Genomic DNA, 27805 nt, shown 5'->3' on the forward strand with positions numbered 1-27805 from the left:
CGTATTCTATCACCGACCACACCATAGAGTCATATAACTTTGAGAACGTATTATATTATAGCATTCCTCCCAGCAGCTTGTATTTCGATATGGCTGCTGGCTGCTGCTCGTGCCATCCGATTAAAATCTAGGTGATCTGTTAAAGGTATGCCGAGATAATAATAAAACTCCACGACCTCCAGGTTGTGGTCACCACAAAGTATAATATGTTCGAGTTGTAGTGGCGCCCCTAAAATGGATCACCTTTGATTTGGATACATTAACAGAGAAAGAGTTGGATTGACACCATGTGTTGAGACAATCCAATAAAACGTCCAGGTCAGTTTCCGATTCTGCAATTAGCACCAAATCATCGGCGTATGGTAAAATGCCAACTGTTATCTCGTTGATGACTACACCGATTGACAGATGGTTTATGGCAGAAATTAGGTCATATATGAACAGGTTAAACAAAATTGGTGACAGCAAACATCCTTGTTTAAGACCGCATTTCACGTCAAACCATGAAGTAGATTTCCCGTTATGTCTCACACAACACTGTACACTTTTGTAGAGTGACGTTATTGCATTAAACATTTTACCTTTTATGTTGGCCTCCAGTAGTTTTGTCCACATCTTGTGGCGGCCAATATAGTCATACGCGTTTCTACAGTCTTTAAACGCGGTATGTAGATTTCTTGAGGGATTTACGCGTTTCAACTATAGAAGTAATAGTTGCAATATGTTCCATGGTTGACCGACCTTTCCTGAATCCATTTTGATTATCTTCTAAAATTCCATTGTCCTCTACAAAGTTGGATAATCTGTTATTTAAAATACTACTGTATATCTTGTAAGATGCACTGGTGAGAGTAAGTTTTCTGTATGATCGCGTGTCACTTCGATTATCTGTTGATGTCTTCGGGATTGGATTGATGACTCCTTTAGTCCTGGTATCTGGCATACAGCCAGTATTAAAACATATAGTGAATAAGTTGTACAGGTACTTGATACACGTGTCATTGCAAAGAACCTCCACTGGAATATTGTCTATACCACTTGCCTTGCCCTTTTTAGCTTTGAATACTGCAACACGAACTTCTTCTATGGTGATAGGCATGCCCATCTGTAGGTCTTCTGTGATAGAGAAAGGCTTAGTGCTACTACTGCTCGGGTTACAGTTCAACAAATCCGATTAGGATTTTTCCCATTTCCTCAAAACATTATCGGGATCACCACATACCATTACTTAAAGTCACCTCCATAGGAATAGTATTCTTCCGCTCGCAACCCACTACAACTTTTCCAATGTTCTTCCAGAGGTGCCCCATGTTAGAGTCGCATTAAATGCTCCAACTCACTAAGGGTTGCCTTCACATGAACACGTTTAGCTCTCTTACAATGTTTGTCAAACAATTTCCGTTTTGCCACATATATGCTTTTGAAATGTGATTTCCGAGCTCCTGTCGTTCTACACCATTGTTTCGCGACAGAGAACAATTCATTCCATAAACAGGAGAGATCTTCTGTCCACCATTCCTATTTGCCCTACGTCGTTCATTGTTTCGAGGTGAATTATGTATGATAGTTCTTGAACGCAGAGTATCAGTAATCTCCCATAGAACTACATGAGCAAACTCATCATAGGCATTATTCAAATCATGTTGGGTTTTATTCGAAGTCTCTAGTTTCCTGATAATCTCAAGTAAGTCTGCAGTACATTCCCCCGATGACAAAAACTGTTCGTGTACAGCCATAGTGTCGAACTTGGTAGAAGTATCAGAGTTGCCAGACAATAGATACACTATCATTTCCTGTTAAAAACCCGATCCCACCTGAGCCGTATTGTGCCTCGACATGCAGAGAGGTTCTGTTATGAACCACTTGTAGCCATCAACTGCTACCTCTTGTTGTCTAACTAAGTGTGTTTCTGCAATCCCTATAAAGTCACATGTAACAATGCAATGCGAGCATAGCTTGTGATTTTCGGAAAGTATGTCCGTACTCCAGCCCCCAACATTCAAGAACCCGCCATGTCACCTATCCATGTCTTTGATTGGCTCTCCTCTCAGGTTGTCATCTGACCTCGTCTTTTAACTCCTGTCTTCTGGCCGTGTCATCCGATGATTGGACTGACAAGCTCTCGAATGTGATCCGTTGATCAACACTGGCACGTGTTTCTCTGATATCATCCACGATGTTTTCGTGTTGCCTTGTATCGCCTGCATCGTAGTTGCGATCGCGGCCAACAGACGCTCTACTTGATCTTGTCCCGGACTCCTGTCCTAGTCTGTTCTGTATAACCTTCCCTCGGATATGCCGAGGTTTCCACACACCGCATCGGCCAGCACTCGCATGTTGGATTCCAACATGCGCTGCTGAGGGGTTTTATCACTGTTAATGAATACATTGTTATAATTTCTGCTGCCTCTTAAATTCTTCTTGTCTTCTAAGATTTTCACTTTATCTCCCTGATTCACGTTTAGCAATGATTACACCCGGGTGCCTGATATGACGTGATGCCTTCCTCACTGCACGTTCCACCTGGATATGTCGTATAATCAGTCCATCTCTGACCAGTCCATTCACTTTGGATGACACATTTTCAGCGTCCGATTCTGGTAAATTTCGTATGATATTTATGTATATATTTTATATACGATCTTCTGACTTCGCCACATCAGCATATGTACGCTTCAGATCATCCATGTCGCTTTTCATTTGTTTCATTTGAATGCTAAGTCTCGTAATTGGGTCAGGTCTTTGTCTACATCATCGATCTTTTAATTAAATTCACTTCTAATCACATGGACCTCGGAATCAATCATGTGTTTCATCGTGTCCAGTAATCTATAATCTGTAATCTCCATGGCCGTCATCAAAATGATGTGTCAAATTTTGAATAGCTTGCCACATATCTGTCACAGTTTTCGTGCTCTCCTGTGGTGTCTCGACGAGTATACAGAATGCAGTACCAATCATGAAAATAGTTAATTCTGTAGGTTTAGAGACAGCATTATTTGACAATTTTAAACAAATACTCTCTGGACATCACATGTGCAACCATGGTATGAACTTACTAAAATGTGTGACCTACCGGAAAACAGAAATGCACTGTAGTTAGTGCCGCTTCTTTCCACCAGGGTCCCTACAATAAAACGTATCAGAATCATTAAACACAATATGAACATCAGTTACAATATAATCTCCATTCACCTCAATACACTTATTCCATTTGTCCTTCAAGCTTTTAATACCTGACATTAAGGTTGATATTCTAAAATAATTCTCTTGTTATTAGACGTGTGTTCATAAATCTCACCTCTTTGCTGTTATTAGACGTGTGTTCATCAATCTCACCTCTTTGCTTTTTGACATTAGTTCCAGTATTTTCCTGTGACGCACTTTTATCCATGAGTGTGCCTTGATCTGACGCTAAAAGGGTCGTCAAGCTGATTTTCTCAGAAGCACAGAGTTGTAAAAGTGTGGTTTTGCACTTTCAACGCACAAAAAAATGTTTATACTGTGAGAGACCTAATATAAATCTTCAATTTTCACGAGAGAGCAAAATGTCGTGTCTTCACTACATCTGACCTTCACCTTCAATGTGACAATGACTCAAATGTACCTAATAAGCATCGTGAATGTCAGCAGTCGTTTCTACTTCCTGTTGCTGCTGCACATGATAAAACACGCCACCTTCTGCGGGAATATACATGACTTAATTGTTGCTGAATTGACAAAAGACTGAGTCTGTAATAATATTCCTTGTATAGTAAGCATATGGTGAAGTGTCACTACTTATTAATTAAAAGTTCAAACATATATAACTACGGTACACACAACTGAGGGAAAGGACAGCGAAATTGACGAAAGCACCGTTTTTCATAAAACATCAGCAAACTGTTACACCTTTTACAACACTCGCTATTTCATGACTGATCACTTTGAATATATCCAATCGCGATCTAAACACACGTAGTCTGGAACCTGAAAATATGATAGATTGTTGTCTCCCGCATGCCAACGAAATAAACAGCTGATCTTGGTAAAGACGTCTGCTAAACATTATATAATTGTACTCGCGAATAATTCCCCCCAAAGTCGACAATGAATAGAAATACAATAAATATGAAAGGAATTAGTATTTTATGATTCCTCAAAAAGTGGACAATGAATAGAAAAAACATTAATATTAATCATAATGTAATTTCAGCTGTCAATGCTCATTATCCAATAATACACACATGTTTAAATAGTTGCGGCGGAATAAGTAAGTGTTCGAAAGTGGGATATGCTAGGATAGATCTGTATAATCTCGTAACTTTATCTGTATCATAATTCGAGTAAAGAAATAACAGTTTCTGATAAGGATCTTTGATTACTTAATATTTAAAGACACTAACATTCGTATTTTCTGTATTAGTATGCCAGCTATGTATGTATGTTCTAACAATGATATTAATAAAGTAGACACGATTTATGGATACCAACTTCTTTAATACTGTAAAAAGCGACGTTTCGGTATAGATCCTTATACCATTGTGAAGCAAGACTGAATCAGGGACATTGTACATAATATATATAGTAGGTGGAGGATTAACAGTAGAGGATTAACGGTAACAACAATTGCATACAAGAGTGGGATAACACAAGTAAGTAATGACAAGGATAATATTGTCACAACATGATAGACAAAGAACGCCGTCGTGGCAGGAATATTGCTGAGTGAAAAACAACAAACAAACACACAAAACTAGTCAACATATGTTCCCAAACAAGGAGCTATAAATATCGTACATATCTATTTATTTATGATACACATCTTATGTTGGGACCGATTCCTGTTATGTACTACTACTACTACTACTACTACTACTACTACTACTACTACTACTACTACTACTACTACTTCTACTACCACTGTAGAAGAAACGTTGGAAAATACAATTAATTGACACCTGTGATGACACATAGCACCAGATGACACGTTTTATTATAGACAGAATATTTTGAATAGATCTTTTATTTCAAACTATAACATGTATGTAAACTGAGTAACGGACTGGCTGATAGATGGTTGCATTTGACATATTTCTAATTAATGTCAGAACTGAAATAAGTATGAAATCAGATGTAAGAGGAAATTGTGATGCGTAAGGAACACTTAAACTCGGTTCGTTCATTCTGTACATCATTCCTTCTGCTGCTATAAGCAAAGACATGTATGTGTAATAACTAGTGATCCGTGGTAAGGTCTGCCAAAGGATGTCCCTGTGCATCGGACGTGTCTCCGACTTTATCCCATTGCACAGGGTCCATGGTAGTATGAAAACTACTTGTTAGAATTGAATGCTGCAGTAGTTAAGGGGTTGGGGGAAATGACACAAAGGCTGATAAATTAGTGAGTCAGCATTACTTCATTGATTCGATGGCACCCCAGACTGACAGAATGCCTTGACCCTTCTTGTATTGTCCGAGACGTCACACAGTTTTTGATAGCATGTTACCATTTACATTCCTTCATGTCAATTCGTGTTTTTGTCGCATGACTGAACAAATGTTGCTATTATGAACTACCAATCATTACCATACATGTGCTAGTTTTGAATATTCAGTAGGAAACAACAGTTTTGAATGAAAGTGCAACAAGGAATCGTTATAACCTTGCTCTGTCTCTCCATGTCGCAACTTGATGCAGCGCACACTGAGTCGGGAACAGTGAGCCCAGTGGACATCATGTTGGCAGATAATCTTGAACTGAAACGATGTTCCTGCTTATGGACAGAAGTCTCCTGCTAATGGAATGTCATTGTAAGCTCAATACATATTTTTCAACATTGTCGGTGGTAAATTGAAGACCATCGGCACTGATCAAATTATCGCTTCACAATACCAACCCAAGTCTTACAGACAAGTGAAGTGGCACCATTAAAAGAATGCTTCAGAAGCATAAATCATTGCGTCTGAATAACCTTACGCGATGTGTTGAACTAATAACTATCCATCGAAGGTGGTGCCGTTGTCGTCGCTGCCGGTGTCCTAAGCATTGTCACATTGCACCGGACATTGCACACTAGTTGACGATGGGAAGCGCAGTCTACTTTCAATTAACGTCGAACAGGTCATTCCTCCGGAACTATCATGTTGGTGAAACATTATTAAGGATATACAGATACTACTGTGCTCATTCTCGTTAGATACCATAAAAAATTCACCAGTTTCGTGAACCCATTTTCTAACGAGACCAAATTGAAACCTGTTGCAAATCTGGTTGCGCATAGATACTGATATATGCCCCAACATGGGCATTGTTGACATTTCTATGCATATGCAAACATGTGTTGCCAGCAGCAACGTTCAATGCTTTTATTTCTTCAATTAATGTTAATCTAGTAGCGTTGTTGTTGGTAGGCAGCACCACTGTTAGAAAACTTAAACAGAGCCGCTCGAAACGGTCACAGTCGGTCACTTGCATCGCCGGTATATTTTTGCTGTGCAATCAAATTGGATCGGGTTCCTTGATCTACCATTTTGGAAAAGGGTGCTAGCCAAAGACGTTCACGTTAACTTACGACCTTACAAAAAGAAATGAAAATCATCAAACTCGATTCTGCTTGCATATTGTGTGAGTGACAGCTTCAAACGAAGGGAAAGGTCACCATCAGAATGAGAAAAGATAACTCCACACAGCGTTTTACGCTAGAGATCAATAGGGAAGGTTATTGTTCACATATATTGTTTTGGTATTGTTTTAGACCACAATATCATAAGACAGGCACACCTCCATGGAGTTTTCGAATGATTTCTATCGGGAATTAAAACTTTGAGTGATCTGATCGTGTAGTCGTGTAGTTCATTCATACACACCTACGGGAACAGTGCTGCGGAAAACGCTTCGAAGTGTACACTGATCATCCAACGTAAGTCTAGATATCGGTCGACGTAGTTTAAATTGACTTCATCTCCATACGCTTAACATTTTACATTAAATCAAACTGAAAGTCGCGATTGTGGTCGGGGGCATCACGCTCATAAGGATCACGATCTAGGTCCTATCTGTAATCGTACATGACAAATGGATACAGCTCGCGTATACAACATGAGTGAGTGAGTATGGTTTTACGCCGCTCTTAGCAATATTCCAGCAATATCACGGCTGGGGACACCAGAAAGGGGCTTCACACATTGTACCCATATATAACATGAAATGCATATAATAGCTCGGATAGCTTAATTAGATTCGAGTATGGACAAGCTCGTTTGGTTTAATCGAGTGTTTGTAGATGTCTCTCATTTTCATGCGATTCCTTCAGTTCTGTACATAGTAGTAAAATGTTCTAAAAGTGAATGACGTCTCGTGATTGCTTATGATGAAAAAACGTAGTTCCGGTATGATAAAGGTCACGATTATCTAATCGAAACGAATAAAACGAGGTCAACCTTTACGACACACGTGTGGCGTACTGATTTGATATCTTACTACCTGTATCTTCACCACGTGGGTAATAATCCCTTTTATTACCCCATGGGGAAAACATACTAGTGCATATCTCTCTGATATTTGCCCACTGTGCACATATGTCGTTTCCGGCATTTGATTGGCTGATTGTGTTTAGTGTTTATTTTCATATCGCTTTTAGCAGAAAAAAACCCATCTTATTTAATTTGTAAGGGGAACTTAAACCGACTGTCTTTCTGCTGAACGAACGTGTGCTTGTTCAGAATGACCGAAGTATTTTGGATGTGGCTGCACAGTGGAACTATTTGCCCTGATCAAGACACAATACAAAGTACAATCACAAAACACAAAACCGAATTCTGCCCTAAAATATTCTGAAAAAGAACAAGTGTGTTTACACCATTGTTCTTTTTAACTGCCGTACTGGGACAGTCGCCGGTAAGCCAACTAGGGTGGAGCTCCAAGTTCATTAAAAGTTTGGCGTTGGAACGTTTGCAGCCAAACTGGACTCGCTGCGTGTTGCGTTTGTACAATTTGCCACGTCTACTACGCACATTTTTAAGATAGGGTACTAGTTCTTAGGGCGTATTTCACGAGAGATTGCGTTATTCTAAGTGTTAAATTAGCGTTTTCTCAGTTATTATGATTCGTTTCTGTATTGTTAAAACACAAGTACAGCCTTTCATTTTGCCAACAACATAGCATGTTGTCGTAAACAATTACTGAGCTGAGCTCCTGCGGTTAGAGTGTTAAGAAATAAAAAACAATGTGGTAAAAGTTCATAATTTTATTTGACAATGTTTCCCTGGATCCCATTTGTCACAGGCAAAGATCTCTGATGAATAAACAATGAACCAATATGCAAACCAAGTAACTATACAACCGCACAACCAGCTATTACATAAGATGGATGAAACAACACTCTGATAAGACAATCAGCGAGACACGTAGATAGATTATTCAACTGGCATGGCTGTGACCAATAAACACATTGGAGTTTGTTAAATCTGCACTCAGTAATGAATGAATTACCTTGGCTTGGTGCGAATGTGAGAAATGGGCACTGTGGATCTTTTCCTAAAATTTGTCTCTCGGACACTGACAGATCGACGAATACGCCCAAATAAATATTTTGTCTTATAGTCTTGGACAAAAAATGGAAATACTTGACTTCCAGAGAATACTTGACTCATTGATGTTCTTGACTTCCAACAATATAAAGGTACTTGACCTTAGCCAGATACACCTGAGCAAACTAGTTATTCACAGATTACTAGATAAAAGCGGATATAATAAATACCCTAGCAAATAAGTTTAGCACAATGGCACCAGGGTAAGTCAGTATAAGTATACCTGTCCCACAATTACCCCAAGGCGAAACTAAGTTCAGAACGAAGTATCAGAACGAAACGTCAAAGTCTAACGATTCCTGACGATAGCTGCACTCGGTACCGATGAGCTACTTGCGCGAGAAGCGCGGACTTCGGAGAAGACAGTAACCGCTTGCTACTAGTGAAGGAATTATTTCTATAGTTGGGAAAATACGAATAGCAAACTAACTACAGACCCAATACTGTAGATAGAAGTATCATTCTAAAGGGATGCACATTAGCTACCCAGAAGTACTATTTAAAATTTACAGCTAGATGTGTACAAATAGAGAGGTGGGATACAAGTGAATAACGACAAAAACATTAGAAATATCAAAATAGTACTAGCAAATCCCTCTACTGCATGAGAATCAAAGTTACTAAAACATTTTCAACATGTGAATACGCTTGCACACACAAGGAGATGTATGTCAAATCATTATATGATAAAAGCATAAGATTAAACTGCTGGAAAATGATATTTACAGACAACAAATGTTCCAGCGATAGCATTACAAACACCAAGTCAAAGAACTGATGCTGAGCGGCAGACCGCCGGACAGTAATGAGTAGGTGAGGAGCAGAGATCATTTTACAGTGACGAGCTGGTTTTACGGAACGGCGACACTGGAGAACAATCAAATGAGAAACTTTTTTACAGCGACATGGCATCACTGACTTCCGCTGTAGTTTAGTGTTTTCATACACAGGCCTGTATATAACATTAACTCAGACGTACAAAGCGTTTGCATATTCGTATTAAACTGATGTCAGTTCATGTCCCGCCATAGGTTGTAAGACGCCCTCCATTCCGATTGAACCAGTCCAGTTTTCATTGGGTTCCATTGATCTTTTAATTTTCTGAAACATGTCGCATCCCCTTGTTGTTAATAACATATACAGATAATGATTTATAGGTTTTAAATGTGCAGTTTCATGTGTAAGTTTTTGTTATAGTGATGCTTTATTACATTATGAAGTGTTTATACTGTGACCAACTACGAAAACACATGAAACATCAACTTAACAGATTAATGTCTTAGTACCACAAATTACAACAATCATGTAATTTAATATAGTTTGAAAAGAAAAACATGAAGTGTACCTCTTTCAGTGAAGTTTCATTTCTATTGAGAACCGTCCACAGCCAAATGATAGGAATCGGCAGGATTGATGCGAGTGATATCATCCACCCAACACCTGTAGCCCAGGCAGGGTATATGTAGTCCCCATACTTCGGAGGCCGGTAGGAGTACAGAGAGTAGCAGAATGTAACCTGATACGATACAATTAGGGTTTATTAGCGGTGAAACAAGGGAAGACAGTGCTTTCGGGAACAACAGATTACTTTGATAATTTGTGCATGTAACAGTTCAATGAACAAAACAAAATACTCAGGTTGAACAAATAGTGGTGTTAAATGTGTTTAAATATGTTACATGTATCTGATATCTCAATCGATATTAGTAATATTGTCCAAGAACATTTAATGTACGTAGAACATTGTCCTTTTCAATTATCCTGTATTGCAATTAGTTCTAGATTAATACTTCAAGGCAGTAGACGTTATAAAATCTACATCTTTAGTTATCTCTTATATTGTTATGGGCATAGACATTCAGAATGATGCCAGCCTCTGTAACAAGCTGTACAACAAGAGGGTCGATTTCGTTTTTTCAATCGAGAATTTCCTCTTTATATCGGACAATACACCGTCAGGTCCAGCTTATAGCGTCCACATGTCTTAATTGCTCAGGTACCTTATGAGCATTACAGTTTATTCAAATTTCATGGAAAGGAACATTTTCCTTACAACTGAGTAATCAATCAAGATTCACCATCATATGACCTGGTTGGGTTATTCCAGACGTTTTAAGGTAGACATTCGGAGGAATGATGCGCGTTACTATCTCATCTTTTGACATTACGTGGAGTTTTCACACCTCCTTACTCACTGGCATTTACTGTATACTATAAATTATTGAGTATATGAATAATCATATGAATAATATCAAAAACTGCCTTCTTCATGTCATCTTCTGAACATTCACACTTTTTCAAATCTATTTTTTTCCAAATCTGCAGGAGGTGAGGTGTGCAGCCAGTGACCAATAACCTCTTACATTCAACATTTAACAATTTAACTTTCTTTTATTTTAAAAGATGTCTCAAGTAATTTCAAAACTGGATCTCAAACCTTCCAAACTTGTTTCAGTCAGTTTTATCAAAAAGCATGTTGTCTGTAACGTTACACAAAAGAGCAATATATCATGAAGCTTACGAGCAGAAGTAGTGGACAAACGAACTTTAGGCTAATGACCATGACTCGAGGCATCTTCTTTCCCCACATCTTACTGATATTCTCCTGAAGCCTCTCTGTACCTGAAAATGAAATTGACAAGTAAACTATTCTAAAGGATTATGTACGTGGGGATTCCTCGGCAGATTCCATCCTCAGTGCCCACGTATTGTCATAAAGGCCAAGATATACATGTAGATATAATTGTTGCATGAAGCACAATAGTGAGTACATATCTATCCTGCTTGGTACTACCCTCGACCCACCCTAATCTTAACCCCATCCGTTTGGTAAAATAGTGTCTGATAGTTACAGTCTGTGATTACAAACCATGCCTTTTGCGCGCAATATTTAATTTTCTGCCATGTACTCTTTAGGAGTCATTTCCCTCCATTGTACCCGCTCAATGAACCATGTGGTTGTTCAGTAAGGTTAAACATGGTGCTTTTCAGTAGTGTCAAACGGCACTAGTTCACCACCAGACTAAATAAGTATAGAAAGTTTCATCTGGAATATTCAACAGTTTTGGGGTTCTGGTCTATAAACATAACTCTCATTTTGAGTACAAGTCCAACTGGTCATCATGAAAACATAAAACAAAATGTAAAAAAGTACAAATTCCAAATCACCATAAGGCACAGTTCATAACTCGACTGATCTGTAAAGAAAGTTTTAAAGAGAAATATCCAACGGTTTAGTTGTTTTGCTCCATTAAAAGAAAACGGATGGAGGACAGACGGACGGACATGCTGATGTTTCAAAAGAGGGGGATAAAACTGTAATTCATGTATATTTCAGGCTCCAGGTTTGCCACCGTGCCTCTTAATTATAGAAAGTGTCTTCTTCAGTTGTTTAGGTAAAGTTTATCTGTTGTAAAATATTCCGTGGTGTCAATTGTGGAAACAATAAAAAAATAAAGATCATCACTTCAACACTTACCATAGAACCAACCAACTACCATGCATTCCAGAACTGCAATTAAGGCTGTAGAGGGAAAGTAGGCAAACCAGTCCACCAGGGTCACCACATATATCCCACCCTTAAATGTATACAAATTTTACCTTGGTATCATCACATGGTACACATATGTCCGTATTGTACAACATAGGATCCACACATAAACACAACTGAAAGAATTATAAAATTACAGCTATTTAGTTCTCCAATTTTCGTTTTATAACAATTTGATACGCAAAACGTAACTTAACCAATTTGTAGACAATACATGAAAAAGACATTTAGATGTGTATATGGTTTTACCTGTGATACATATAAAAGAGCAAATAGAAAAGTGCTAAGAAGCACTGCACACGTGAAGAAGAGGCGCTTCTTAAACAATTGCGAAAACACGTCTTCCAAGGCTGCCGTGATAGTTGCAATGCCTGGTACCTGTGGAGACAGATCTGATATGACATTTGTTTAAAAATATGTTAGTGCCATGGAACTCACATTATAAGGCTCACATAATGATTTCAAATTTCAATTTCAATACCAAATGTTTTTATACAATTTGATATATATCGTTTCAACATTGTCGTTATATACATGTATTGATAAATCAAATTTCAGTGGTAGTTGTATTTATATAATTATGCACTTAAGGCAACCCAAGTAACTGTGTCCCTTCTTCTGTTTAAAGAAGTTTAACTAAGGCTTCAGCTATACCGATGATCTGATATCCAATTCCCTTCCAATGATACCCGCCAAAACTAAACATAAAGGAGACCAGTGAGTTTCATATTTACATCTACTCATAAAGCATCAAAGTGAAAAAAGACTTCCCAAATGCCGTATGGCAAGAGAGGTGACTTTGGTGTCTACATTTCGCAACGTTTGAGGCACAAGATGTCAAAGGGGGTCATACGACTCAAGGCTATAACATTCGAGGCCTAAGGAAAGTTTTCAAAACGGTTTATGGTGGACACGCGGATGGCATTTTCAAATTTGACGAAGTAATTCTCTAGTTTGACTTGTTCCATATGTTCCCGTAAAGAATTGACTTGCTTTTGCATGCGTTTGTAATGGATGCCACATGTGGTATCACATGTATATTTGATAGTGATTCGTGATCGCATGCTCATGATATGTTCGGAATTGTATTATCGGCACTTCCTTTTTCAGATATTTCTTATTAATATGGTTGGGGTTTTGTCGTTTTAGTTACCATTCAAAAATGGGAATAGTAATTGGCCAGATAAACGTTAAACATCTCTACCACACAGGGATGAAAACAAATGGCTATTTCATCAGATAAATTAGTCCCAGTCGTCTAAGGCACCGCAATTTACTGTCCCGTAGACGTTTCAGAAACCTATGGTCGATGGATTCGCTCCTGTTATCATTGCTGGTGTGTCAGCATTATACCCTTTGGTGAAAATTAGGTTATGATTGCTGCCATTGGTCCTCTACGATTTAAATAGGCACGTGCATCCCAGTCGTCTATGGCGCCGGATTTGACTGCAGTGTTAGTCACGTCAGCATGTGATGCGCCCGAATCCTAGAATCGTGATCATCACATATGACAATCGGTTTGTTGGCAGGATCATACGTCAAACCGATCTCACTACTTTACTCACTCAAATACATACTACGTTTAAATATGAAGACGAATGCCTGCTGATACAAATAGAGCGACTTTCCATGTTTATTGTTTTATGAGGAGAATCTTTTAGTGTATGTGCACTTGCACGCAGCAGACAGTTTACTCCCTGAGGCAAACGTCATCCAAATATGAAAATATCGTGTGAACATTCTTCAGTATTGAGACGGAAATGTTTACTTGAAATAATCTAATTTGCTAAATGTGAAACCTTAACGTCAGTAAATAATCATTCTCGATTATCTGCAGGAACAGATTCCATTGGGCGTAAAAGGCACAATGGGTGTGAACATAATATGACTGGATTACTGAAAATCAGCGTTGACACCAGGTGATTGCGAAAAAGGTAAACATGTCCTGCCCTAGCGCCAGTGTCAACGATGATCAGTTCCACATTGAATCAGTTCAATCCTGAACAAATATTGCCAGTGTAAATGTATTGTGTGGAAACAAGTTCCTTTGTAAAAACTATTGGAAACCTAGAGGAAAATAGTACCAAGAAACATTTCCACTACAGGAACAGGTATTCTTTAACAGTAGCACCCGCCACTCACAAAAATCAATGTTATCAATTGTGTACACAACAGCACAAAATGATTGCAGATGAACAGTTCTGGCATGTGATTGAAGATATATTATGTATATATTTTCAGTTCATGCTCTCAATCTGACCAATAAGAATACGAGATTATGAATGCATACATCTGACTTAACCTAGGCATCACCCTCACCATAGAATCTATTCCAAGCATCATCAGTGTCGCAAAAGTCAAGACCGACCATGACTGGGGGAACGGGAGAGAGGCCAGCATTTCAGGGTAAACGATGAAGGCAAGGTTGTAACCTGAAACACAAGAAAAAATGTTTGCATGGAGATGAATGTTTTATCCCACGGCTAGCTTAAAGTAAAACGTCACCATGGGCTATTTCTCATGAAACATAGTGTGCCTTTATATAATGTTTCATATCAATATTCAAAGGTTCAGAATAGTTTGTTAATAATGAAGGCATATGTCATCTAAAGTTTCCAAATGGGCTCTCTTTTTTATGATCTGTTCCTTGCTAATTTATCGTAAAATATGGAAAATATTTGTAAAAATAAATCAAAATTGACAAATTCTCAAATATACTTGGATTCACCCATATACAAATAGTTTAAAGGGCTGATATTTTATAATAACTACAGAGAACATTATGAATTATGGAGGCATCGTGAAATGCATATCATTAGGCACTTCATGTACATGTAGATGATGGATTGATACATAAAGACATTTCACATTTAAGGCAGATAGATTTGACATCGGATTTAAAATTGCAACATACTCGAGAAAAGGCTTATAAATGACTCTGTTTGTGATTCAGATAGACAGATTATGTTTATTGTAGCCAATAGACCAGTATCTGATCAGCAGATTGTTTTAGAGATTCCGCCAATCACTGATAGTTGCCTCCGATCAGGATGCACAAGATCCACAACATCTGTATACGATCGTCTCAGACCCAAGGTCTATGGACTCAATGACAAACAGACAACACAGGGCTACCATTGTTAGAGTTTCCAAACAGACCATTCATTGTCGACATCGGGCAGCCCATCTGCGTACAAGATCCACAACATCCATATAGGATCGTCTCCCAGAGTCTATGGAATCGAGGACAAAAAGACAACACAGGGCTACCGGTGTAAGGGCACTACTAGTAATACCACGTTTGTAATGTCATGGTGAAGATGACGTAGGCATTGCGGGAATAGATGATAGTCAAGTGTAGTGTTTACAGGAATGTTTAAAGACCTTTGAAAGTAATGTCAACGTCAATCCCCATCAATATGACGTGTGTGGTTGGGGTTTAGGGATGTTATGAGGAGGGATTATGACAGAGAGAACACAACGTCCTAGGGATGAGTCAAGGGACACTACTAGCATGACAACATGTTGGAGCTTGGCTTGCTACATATGTTAACGTCGTCCTTTTGTCTTCAAAAACGCAAATGCACATGTCCACATCGCAGGTTGTCACAGTGAACTTGCAGCAGCAGAGCATCACTACATTACCCAGGCCAGTAATAAGCCCCAAACCATTGAGCAACTTTGGGCACCACAGTCGACGCACTTGCCACTAAAGGTGCACAAGGTAACCCAAATTACCATACGACAGTTTCGACGACTTATAGACATTATTATGAAATAGGTCCTATTCATCCATAACATCCAGAGCACAAATGTAACTACGTATTTCTTGGTCACTGACCTGATGACTCAAAAGCATCTACGTTTACTCCACGTATGTAGGCGACGTGACCGACGATTGTGAAGAAAGCAAATCCAGTCAAAATGGCCGAGAGGGAATCAGCCAAGCAAAGCAATATGGCATTTCTGAAAGTAACAAAGGATCAACTGTGTGGCTACCATGATACTAAAGGCTGATGAACTTCCGAACATGCACAGCAAGACAAGGAAAGTTAAAGATGCAACTGACTTAAAGATCACATGGTACATTCATAGATTCACTTTAGATACACATTTCTCACTAATTAACATATGAGTGAATGAGTGATTTGTGTTTAACGCCGCTTTGAACAGTATTCCAGTTATATCATGCCGTGTTAGCTCCACGAGGGAGCAAAGTCCAAATAGGGGCAGGTCTTGGACGTTTACCACTTTGGTAAAACCTCCGGGCATGGGCAAATTAACTTCTTCAATAGAAATTCCCCTGTTTCATAACTGAGGTGTGTCGGGAACCTGTAATCGTAGGTTCGAATCCTGCAATTGTCCTGATTATATTTCAAGGTTAAACATCACGCCTCCCGTGCTCGCTGGTTTCTCCGAAGTGGTGAACGCATCATTTTCGACTTCCCTTTCACATTAAGCTGGCACGCCGTGATATGACTCACGATAATGCTTTTTAACATTGCAAATTGTATACAAGATACGGGGTGAGCAAACATCAAACCTACTTAAAGCAGTTGTTATTCATTCTGTTGTGTCCAGACATGGAGGTTATACACCCAGAGGCTATACCTAGTGAATGCAGTGCAAAACTACAGGACTGGATCCATATCTGCAAACAAAGAGAACAATCAGAAATAAATGTTCATTATCCAGTTGAAACAGTTGTATGTCCTCATTGAAGTGAATGAAGAAAGACCGTGAAACATTTGGCGAATACTTTATAGTTGTTTTAGTGTGTTTATCTACACATACAAAAAAGACATTTCACGTTGTTTGGACACATTATGTGAGTAACTGAATGGAATCGAAACATACTCGTTTTGTTAACATTCAGTAATTCACACTATTTACGTGAATGCAAGTTTCTTTGGAACTTAACAATTGAGGTGATAAAGTTGCTGGAGAATTTCTGCTATTATAATCTCTGGATCCCTGACATAGGTCAGGAGACCTCGCAGATCTATGCCCAGCTGTGATACTCGTGCTTAATGTGTACCGGTGTTGTAACCCCATTGGTGATCGCAAGATTGGTTGATTGGCGATGGCTTAAAAAACATTTGAATGCTTTGAACCGTACATCTGGACATCATTCCGTCTGCATGGAGTCTTTTCTGAATTCTCTATGCAGATAACCTGTGGTGAACTTGTTTCTCTTGACCAGTGCAGTACCAGTCCTTCCCCAGCTTAACAAGCCAGTGGCCCTGTGTATTTGCCCTTGAAGTGATGCTTCAATGATTTTTTTTCTAAATTGCCATGGCTGTTTGTCATATCCCCTCTACCACCCAATGGCCTGGCCGATGACTAAGTGGTGCCCACCCTCGTCACAAGTCTAACTGATATTTTAACCCTCTCGATTAAGTCGAGGGTTTGGTTGCATGTGCATAAACCAAGGTGTATGGTGTTTTCAAGAGCCTCTGTCTTGTATTGTTGAATACTATTTTTGCAAAGTGAGGTACCTGCGTTTCAGTTTATTATTGCATTATTGCAAGTTATACACACACTTCAAAGATTTTGCCTATTTGTTATCGCCAGGAAGATCTTACGGCTTACCTGAAAGTTAAATAAACTCATATTTGGTGACGTCTGTGAATTTTCCTTATAAAACATAACTTAAACAGATCAGTGTTTAAAGAATAGAAATATTGAAAGTAGCTTATGCCTGTTGTAAGAGCATTCTAAGAGGCCAATATGGCTGGTAGTTTTAAAAATTAACGGTATTGTTTTCAAAATGACTGTGAACTGCTTTGCTTTTTTGTGTTGTCTCACTTCATGCAGTTCTTTAATATTTTACTCACTGGCTGTGTTGCAAGGCAGTGGTCGGAATCCTCATATACTAAACAAAGACTTGCACTTGCACTTGAATTATGATTTTTATGACCTGAATTTGCAAGTTGATAAGAAAAGATTCATCGTATTTCGAAAGTCAAACTCAGTCGTTACCTCAGTAACTCATTGCATTTGTTGATTAGTTGCATGTGTTTCTGATGGGTATCACCAGTGGTGCAGGATACGTTCACCTTTTCGCGAATACGTGGTAATCGGTATTTGACAGTGATTCAGAAACACATGCTTATGATATAGGTTGAATCGTACAATTGACTCTGCTTTTAGGAGATATTATTTACTACAGGGTATTGTTATGTACGCAAATTAATTTCCCTATGATTCAAATTGAACATGACCGACGCTTAAAAACTCACTTTTGGTTCCGTAAGTCTCTCAAACTTTGGATAAATGTAGTAGTATATTCCATCAGCTGATCCCGGAAGTAGGCAACCTCGTATGAGAAACACTGTGATGAGGATGTAGGGAAGACCTACGGTGATGTAGACAAGCTGGTCCAAGAATATACAGTGTGAAAATCAGGAGGTTAAATGCTGCATGATCTACTTTAGCTTTTATGTGTCTAAAGGCAATCAATGAGTACCACTTGTTCATGATACTGGAGCAAGGTTGTATTGTGTTATTTGTCGTTTTGTATCCTTTGATATACAGGAACAAATAAAAGAAAAGGATATGATATAACTGTCAAAACTGAATAATAACAACAGTGGGTTAAAGTATTGGCTTATGACAATGCTTGAACAAATTTTGCATCATCGCCTCATGATGGTGGTGATTGTTGCCTTACAATTGCGATACCAGTGTCCTGACCTGACATTTAATATTTACACATGCTGCAATAAGGGTAAGATGGCATGCTATCAGTTAAGTCACATAGCCTCATCATCCAATACATTTCAGTCACCTCTTACCACAACTATAGGACACAGGTAGACCTATTCTACACGAAAAAGGTACAGGTTCATGATCAGTTTACATATCATCCAAATCTGTTGAATACATGAGTTCATCACACACGTGACAAATGTTGCACTTTTCTACACACATTTGAGGGCATTGTTGGCTCACTTACCTTCCCTGATACTCTTATTCCTTTGAAAATCCACAAAAATAAAATCACATGTGTGATCGCCAGGCAACCAACAAGATGCCATCTAACGCCACCGAGATTATCCAGACCATCAGTCATTTCCAACACCTTATTTCTTAAATATAAAGGATAGTCATTTAAGACAAATATCCATAATGGCATGTCAATACATATTGCATATATATAAAAGCAAACGCTCGATATATATATATATATATATATATATATATATATATATATATATATATATATATATATATATAAGCAAATGCTCCTAGAGGTGTTTCAATTATGTACTTAGCATAGTTCTTGAAAAGCTGTATAACAGTATGTATATCTAGAGGTAGACCAAGGTACGAAGGTGTGTATATGCTTGAATTTATGATGTTATTACCTAAAAATGCATGTAAATCTTACCTCCAGAATTCTTCAGCAGCAGTAACCCCGGTTATGTTGTTAGTAATTCCAGTCTCACTTGCATTATACGAAGAAATAGTGACATTTGTAAACTTTCGAAGATCCTTGCTAGATATACATGTAGGTGTGTTCCAAGTGTTGTTACAGTTGTCCCAAGGAAGTATTTCAGAGAAGGAATAGAAGAGGTAATACATGAACCAGGAGAATATGGCATTATAGTAGCTACTGAAAAACCAGACGCATATTAAAGCTCCAACGCCAAGACCTGTGAAAGAAAAGGATGAAACATAATGATGAAATTTGGTAGTTAGTGTGCAGTTAGTATGTGGGCTGAACATTGTTTTCCGTTTTTCGCGATATCATATATTTTGACCTTCATTTCACCTTTGCGCTTCGGTCAAACTGAAACCTGAAACTTCTTGTGACCATTATTCAGTATTTTTAATTTGTTATGTAGTTGCTGGTGGGAACCTACACATATGATCGTTTTTTCGCAATATCTATAATACCTTGTCAGTTTTGCTTGAGTAAACCTGTGTTTATGTTGTAGTGGGCATCAAAACGTGTTCCTTTTTTGCGATATTGTATGTTGCATGTTTGGACCATACTTTCAAAATGCGCTATAGGGGAGCTGAATTGGCAAAACTGTTTATGGCCACTGCTCTGACATCTCAATTAAATATGTAATGCTTTTCAATTCTTCAAAATGCCTTTTTGACCCTTTTTGAGGATTTTGTGAATTGTATAAAACAAGTTTTAAAAAACTGGCATTAAAATATGGAAGTATGTAACGCTCAAGGTTGAAAACGTATCTATTTTGTATTGCAACAATGTTATACTATAGTACACTGCACATTCATTCTTGCATAGTCAGAAGCATTGTTTCGTGCATCGGTAACACTGTTTTCCATATTACATGTAATGACATCATTTATTTAAATAACAATGCTGACAATGGAAAATGGCTTTCTTTGTTGACAATTTAAACCGTTATCTACATATTCAGGAAAACTCGAGTGCCGTAAGCATTTTTGGTCAGAAAACACACAAGTGTAGCATCCTTCAGTGCTCAGTGTTACCGCTCATTAATCACTAGTCAATCATGTAACAGTCATCTATAATTTAAGATAGTGCTTTGTTCAAGATTCATGTAGGAAAAACAAATCAATTATTTTGGAAAAGAACTGGGATTCATTTGACAATGATTGAGATTCGGGGGAGCATCTACAGAATTATTTTTTTTTATGTGCATTTTCTTTCTAACTTATGAAACCAATCTTTTCATTTAAATTGTCCATTTGAACTTTGCAAAGACATTCACTATCAAGAATGGTCATCTGATCAAGTAACAAACTTTTGCACACTAACCCGACTTTTAAATCTAACATTGCATCCGACTTCCATTTACATGCCCTATCATCTCCGCAAAAACGAAGATCCTTATCAAAGTTCAGATCTGATATCCTTAATTTAAATATTTAGCTGCTTTGAAGATAAAAAAGTTATGATATAGTATAGGTTTGTGCCAGTAACCGAAAACCAACCAGAATTTGTACATCTTCCAAAAACCAAAAATACCAACATACTTTTAAGACTCGCTATTTTGCAAGATATAGTGTCGAAAGAAAAACGTAATTTGTCTACAGCTGTATAGAATTTATTATAACTGACCCTAACATACTCCTTTGTAAAAGTCTCACTGTCCTATGGGCCTCGTGGCCAAAACAATACTAAAAAAATGTCTGTCTGTCTGTAATTGTTCATAAGAAGTAGCATTAGATCCATTAGATCTGTAGTGGGCTCAAATCTTTGGGCCAATTGAGATATTTTTCATAATTGTCTTCAGTGTATATATTAACAAAAGATTGCTCGGAGCTGGGCACGACCTGCTGTTTTTCACCTGCATAAAGCAATATGCTGAGCAGAAGCTTATCGTGTTTTTGATGCTTTAGCATTCATCTGTCAGTCAATCATTGTCAAAGCTACTTTTGGCTGTTTCTTGGCATAGTCTGCGTACGCTGACTTGAGTAAGATCCACGAGGTTTCAAGCATACAAATTGAATACAAAAGCAATGTTTGTGATTCACAAATAGTCTCAGCTCGAGAATAAATACATCTGAGAACATAAATCTCTGGTCAGGGACTTCACCATTGCCTTGTTGCTTGTTGATTTGTAAACGAATGAATTGACATGCAGTCATAACTTCTTGGTCAATCAAATGACGTAATCGATCATACAGACAACCATTTGCCTGAAAACTGATTATTTCTCGCGGAGAAATTCTCAAAGGTTAATTTCCCCCGCCACCACATCTCTCCCCATTTCGAAAATACTTTCTAAAACGATTCAGATCTATAAGTATACATATATTCAGTTATGTAAGTGTTGGTACAGTAGAATCAGGCGTCGATATATACCTTTGAAAGAAGGACACAAGTTCCAGACGTTAATCGGTCCACTTTGAGAGTACTGGCCAATAGTCATCTCCAGGAAAACACATGGAATGGCTCCGATTATTGTGAAGAAGAGGAAGAGTATCAGAAATGCTCCTTTGTAAAAAATAAGAATAAAAATATGTCAGTAATGTTCCCCTATAAATAAACTGTGCCCGTTCCCCCACACCTAACATGTACTTCAATCTAACACAATCTACCTCCTCCATTAAAATCCCCATTGGCACACTTCAAGCACATTCTGACATAAACTTATTTGTTCAACAAATGTTTAGATGCGACATTTTCATTTGGTATAATGATCTTTCGCAAAATATATACTGAACAACAAACGTTCCTGTGACATTGCATAAGATTTAATGCAAAATTATGTTGTTTACCAATTTCGCTTTGCAGCAGATAAAAGACTCCTGTAAGTGTTCAAATGGTTTAATTTGCCATACTGACTTCAGAAGATGCGTGATTTCATTAAAAAAAACATGAACATGCCAAAATGTCAATTTACAAATCAATATCGTGTGTGTCCACCTCTGGTTGCGATGCAAGCAACACATCTTCGTCTCATGGAATGTACCAGGCGTCGCAGAAAGTTCTGTGTGATAAATGTCCATATCTACTGGAGCATGTTCGAAGTTCCTGGAGTGCCAGTGGAACATTGGTTGACGCCGTTCCATCTCATCCCACATGAGCTCGATTGGTGAGAAATCAGGGGAGCGAGCCGGCCAGGGGATGACATTCACGTTGTTTTGTTGAAGAGAATCATCCTGAATAAGTCGAGCTATATGAGGCTGGGCGTTGTCATGTTGAAAGGTAATGCCTGTGCCATGACGACGCAAAAACGGTCGAACAACAGGGCCGATGATCTCGTCGCGGTAGCTCTGTCCATTGAGATTTCCCTCTACCACTATCAAACGGGTCGTCTTGCTGTCTTGCTGTAATCCCACCCCATACCATAACGCTGCCGACCATGAACCGATCTTCTTCCATGACACAATGATTGACGTAACGTTCACCTCGACGTCGGAACACACAAATCCGTCCATCGCTGTGGCTGAGGTGAAAACGAGACTCGTCAGTGAATAGAACTTGTCCCCACTGCATGGCCGTCCAGCATAGACGCTGCATAGACGCTATCTGCACCACTGTAGACGTGCTTGACGGTGGTATCCTGTCAAAAGGCGTCATCTGAGGCGACGACGTACGGTTTGTGAAGATATTTGTCAAAGGCCAGGGATGCTTCTTGCAGTCACTGTTGCTGGCTGGAATCGATTTCGTAGGTGTGTTGTTCGAATCCAGTTGTCTTGTCGATTATTGGTTATGCGTGGCCTGCCACTCCGAGGATGGTCTCTGACTGCATTCGTCTGTGGACGTTAAATTGTCTTGCAACATCACGTTGACTCGATCCTGCGTCAAGCATACCAATGGCTCGCAGACGCTCATTTTCGGACAGGCATCGCATTTCGTAATGTGGAATAATTGCGTAATTTTGTTGTTTTTCTGAGTGGTTGTTGTCAGTACGATGCTTAACAATGTATGTGGAATCCCGTTAACCCACATGTTTTTATACCCATTCTTGGGTAGTGAAATGCATGGGGCTTGCATAAAAGTCAACTTTTGCATGGAATGCATGCTTTTCTGTAGCAGTTGCGTTTTGTGACTTGATTCCATACATGTACTACAATATTGAAAACCAAACTTTACTTGTTTGAAAAATACACTAAAATATTTGTGTCATAGGAACTTTTGCTGTTGAGTATATAATGTACAATGATTGCAAGGATCCCCTTAATGTAAATAGTTGCTGGGGAATAATCACTATAATTATTAACATTTAAAAGTTCGAAGCTTCTTGGTGCCACACACAACCTACCTCCTCCATTGCGCATACAGTAGAACGGAAACTTGATGAATGTTCCAGATCCAACACCATATCCAAGTAGGCTGACGAAGTAGTCAAACTGATGGCTCCAGTGTTCACGAGGCATTGTTCGTTTCTGCAACTAAATAAAAACACATTTACCTCACTGACAGGCAAGATTGCAATGGGTAATTAATATAAGCAAACCCAAACCATCATCCCTTTTTATCGTAATGCCACACAATTTCAAAGTTCAACAATACCAACCAAACCATTTTCATAATCAAACCAAATCGGGTCTACAATTCCGAATACTTGACAAGCATGTGTTTATATGCATCACTATCAATAAAGGTTGATATTAGGTGTTCGGGGTAGAATAGGTCTTCACCAACCCATGCTTGCCGTAAAAGGTGACTATGCTTGTCATAAGAGGCGACTAACAGGATCGGGTTGTCAGGCTCACTGACTTGGTTGATACATGTCATCGTATCCCAATTGCGTGGATCGGTGCTCACGATCGATGCTCACTAGATTGTCTGGTCCAGGCTCGATTATTTACAGACCGATGTCATATAGCTGGAATATTGTTGAGTGCCGCGTTAAACAACAAATAACCTAACCTAACCTAACCATTACGTGTTCGCTAAAAGGTGTACTCACAACGTGACTAACATTGTTGCCTAAATCTGAAATGGAAATGATCGCGCTGAATTCTTTGCTTGTCGGCTTTGTCCGCCAAAAATCAGCTAAATTGTCCTTTGGTGTTTGTACTCGGTGAGTATTGTTATTGGGTATTCTGCACTTTCCACAACTATCATGCACATATTTTTATCTTCGGATTTATTTCTGATTTGGCAATTGATAGTCCACTAACAGATCTAGAAGCAGTGAGATATGCTTCAGAAACTGGAGAAAGAAGCCATCCATAAGAGAACCAAGCTTGTCAAGAGCATCAAGATCAATGTGTCCTACCTTACACCTAATGTGATTACATATCACAAATCACTACTATTGTAATAAAATCGATCCGTTTCTTTGAAAATACTGTAATTCATGTGTTATTGTTCTCTCTCTACCGCCTTATCAGACTTGACCTACCAAGATGTACCTTTATATATGCATGTATCTATAGACCTGTCTCGATTGAGGAAGGGGCATTTACGAGAGCTTCAATTTCTTCAAACAAAGAGTTATCCCCCTTCAACTTACTTTTAAAACATGCTAACAGTACAGTATACAGCTACAACTCAAAAAAGTATTTACAAAAAACATGAAACAATATAAGTTACATGTACAAAGCATCTACACCATGCAGCATCACAACCATGTAATATGGATGCTGCTTATTTGCAAAGTTATTAAAATGAAGAGCAAAACTGATGAAAGTTACCAATAAACGTATATAAGTGTTATATCGTCACTGCAAAAATAATGAGTGTTTGTCTGTAGTATTAATATTCAAATACGTTATATCTGTATCAGCTATATTGTCCACGTTCCATCGGTGAGTGAGCGTTTGCCTTACTATCTCGTAGTATAAATATTGAAAGAAATTGTATTTCTGATGATATCTCTATACAGTTTTTACGATGCATCACGTCTGCACTAGCGCTTGATAACAGCTTTGTGTTTGGGTGTTTCAGTAGTTTAAATCGCTGCTCTTGATATTGTTGATTAAACTTTGATACTATGAACAATATAATGTTATATGAGAGTATGACTTGAGAACGGTAACATGCGTTAATGTATATCTGATATATATACAGGATGACATAAATAGAACAATGAGTAGTACGTCCAGATTAGTGTATGAGCAACATTTAATAATTAAATTCAACAACTCCCCTTTTAAGTCGTTTTTCCTGACTTAAAAGTAAATGCAAGAACACAATCGTCCGGACTACAAAGTATAATTATGGTCCACTTCCATATGACTATATAGCATACAATGTCACATTCCCAAACACTCACCTGTTCACCCGCGGACTCCTACAGTGGCCTCTTTATCTGTGTCAACTGTGGGGCTCTATATGGGAGGAGTCCACTAATGCCTACAGTGACAAATGCCTACAGTCTAAAACAAACATTCATATGCTTCAGTGGTTATACATGTGATACCCTGCTACCTCTCTGCAGAGTTGAACTGGCCCATTTTAGTGTACTATTGCCTACAGTGACACATGACACACACTCGCAAATGATATTTAGTGGTTTTTCTTTATTCATACATTTTTACTGATATTTCATACATCATACATCATCCATTGTTTCATTTATCATATTTCATGTACATTATGATTCAAACATCACATTCACATTCCCATTTTATCACACATCTTACATTATCAATATATACATTTCATTCAGTTTCATTTATCATATTTCATGAACATTATATACATATCAGACTTACATTCATCATATATCATCTCATACACAATTTATATGTATCATTCATTTTCATTTATCATATTTCATGTGTCACAGTGTTGCACAAACTAGTTGCTTTGTTAGCCCAGTTTTACAACACATCCAGCCTCATCAAGGAACTGGAGAGGAGACTTGATAACCAGTCGAAGCTGCTCCTGTAGCCTTTCTAGTCTCTGGTTAATCTCTTGATAGATTATCTTGCGGGGTGGTGGACGGGTACCATGGAGATACTGAGCAAGCTAGTTTCTTTCCGTCTTCTCTAGTCACTGGATCACTTTAATGAAGGCAAAAATGTTCGGATTGGCTCTCTGGACGACCTTGTTAAGATGAGCACTGCCTGGAGCACTGTCCATGACATCTATGAATGTACCCTGCACCAGGTTGACAGGAAGAAGTGGAAGTGCGGCTGCACGGCGGACCCAGGCGTTGACTTCAGGATTATGTTGATAGAGAGCACTGAAATCTAATCTCTGCACCTTCCTCCAAAGGGCCTGGGAGTAATGAAAGAAGCACCCTCTAACATCACAGTCTGGAAACAATGTCTCTATTGCCCTAATAGCTGCAACTTCAAAGTCCGTCTGGATTAGGGGTTCGATCCCCGACCGCGTCAGGACATTGATGTATAATAGGGCTTTCTTTTGAATTCCCTTCCGCAACGTTTTACGGCATCCCGTTCGCGTGTGTGTAAAAAACTTTGCTTCGATATTGCGTGGTCTTGGTTCATCCCTGGAATGGGGCTTTGGTTTATGACGGCCAATCCTATGAACACCCTTAAAGTGCAGATGTTCACTTTCCATTTTAAGCTCTGTTTTGATAAAGTTTCTGAGCAGCGTATTTGTGTCCTCCCATGATTCCCCAATCCTACACTACTGCCTAAAAGTTCATTCCCCTAACAAGCGTTGAGAACGCATGTGACACGCATGTGACACGCATGTGCAACGGGTGTTCAGCGCGTGTGCAACCCGTTGAGCGAGCGTGGGTCACTCGTTGCACACTCGTGTGCCATGCATGTAACATGGTTGGAAAATAAATCAAATAAATAGTGAGATAAATCAAAACAGTGAGATGTGAATCTTGAGTTAATAAGCGGCCATTGACCTGTGTTCACAAAACCATAAACACAAGGTCGGTCCGTCTTAATTTGTTCTCGGTTGCTGGAGTTTTATGGCATGAACCATTCCACGGGGGTCCAGTCTAGCCATTGTGGCTACCCGACAGCAGAAACAGTAGGCAATTTGGTGTCTAGCCGGTTGTGCCATATTTCAAAAATGACTATTGCCGAATGCGCCACATTTTCAGCTGTGTGCATTTCACCTACTCTAGCCGGTAATTAATTAATAAGATTACCGATACCTTTAAATGAGTGTCCCACATTTAAATCGAGTAAACTCACATCAATTAGCTTGTAGAGATTACTAAGCGTGGTGTTCTTTAGAGATCAATGGCGGTCTCAATTGACAAAGAGTTACTCCTGTTATTCATAACATATTCAAGTGACGTCCTGTTCACTCCATGTCAGAACCATGGCAAATGCACAAGTTCAAAT

General features: G+C 38.7%; 1 protein-coding gene across 1 annotated transcript; it reads right to left on the reverse strand.

Annotated features, from left to right (window-relative positions):
• Positions 1-8251: 8251 nt before the first annotated feature.
• Positions 8252-25909, reverse strand: LOC124147776 (sodium-dependent dopamine transporter-like). The gene is made up of 14 exons (XM_048390477.1): positions 25801-25909; positions 23839-23968; positions 21933-22064; positions 19515-19779; positions 19080-19212; positions 18364-18498; positions 16669-16772; positions 15963-16087; positions 14441-14553; positions 12371-12499; positions 12050-12149; positions 11093-11193; positions 9917-10087; positions 8252-9672 (listed from the first exon to the last, which is right to left on the reverse strand). The coding sequence occupies exons 2-14, from the start codon at positions 23951-23953 to the stop codon at positions 9571-9573; spliced, it is 1725 nt and encodes a 574-aa protein (XP_048246434.1). The 5' UTR covers positions 23954-23968; positions 25801-25909; the 3' UTR covers positions 8252-9570.
• Positions 25910-27805: the final 1896 nt, after the last annotated feature.

Source organism: Haliotis rufescens, unplaced genomic scaffold (assembly GCF_023055435.1).
Source record: "Haliotis rufescens isolate VD_foot unplaced genomic scaffold, xgHalRufe1.0.p SCAF_9, whole genome shotgun sequence".
Taxonomy (NCBI): Eukaryota; Metazoa; Mollusca; class Gastropoda; order Lepetellida; family Haliotidae; genus Haliotis; species Haliotis rufescens.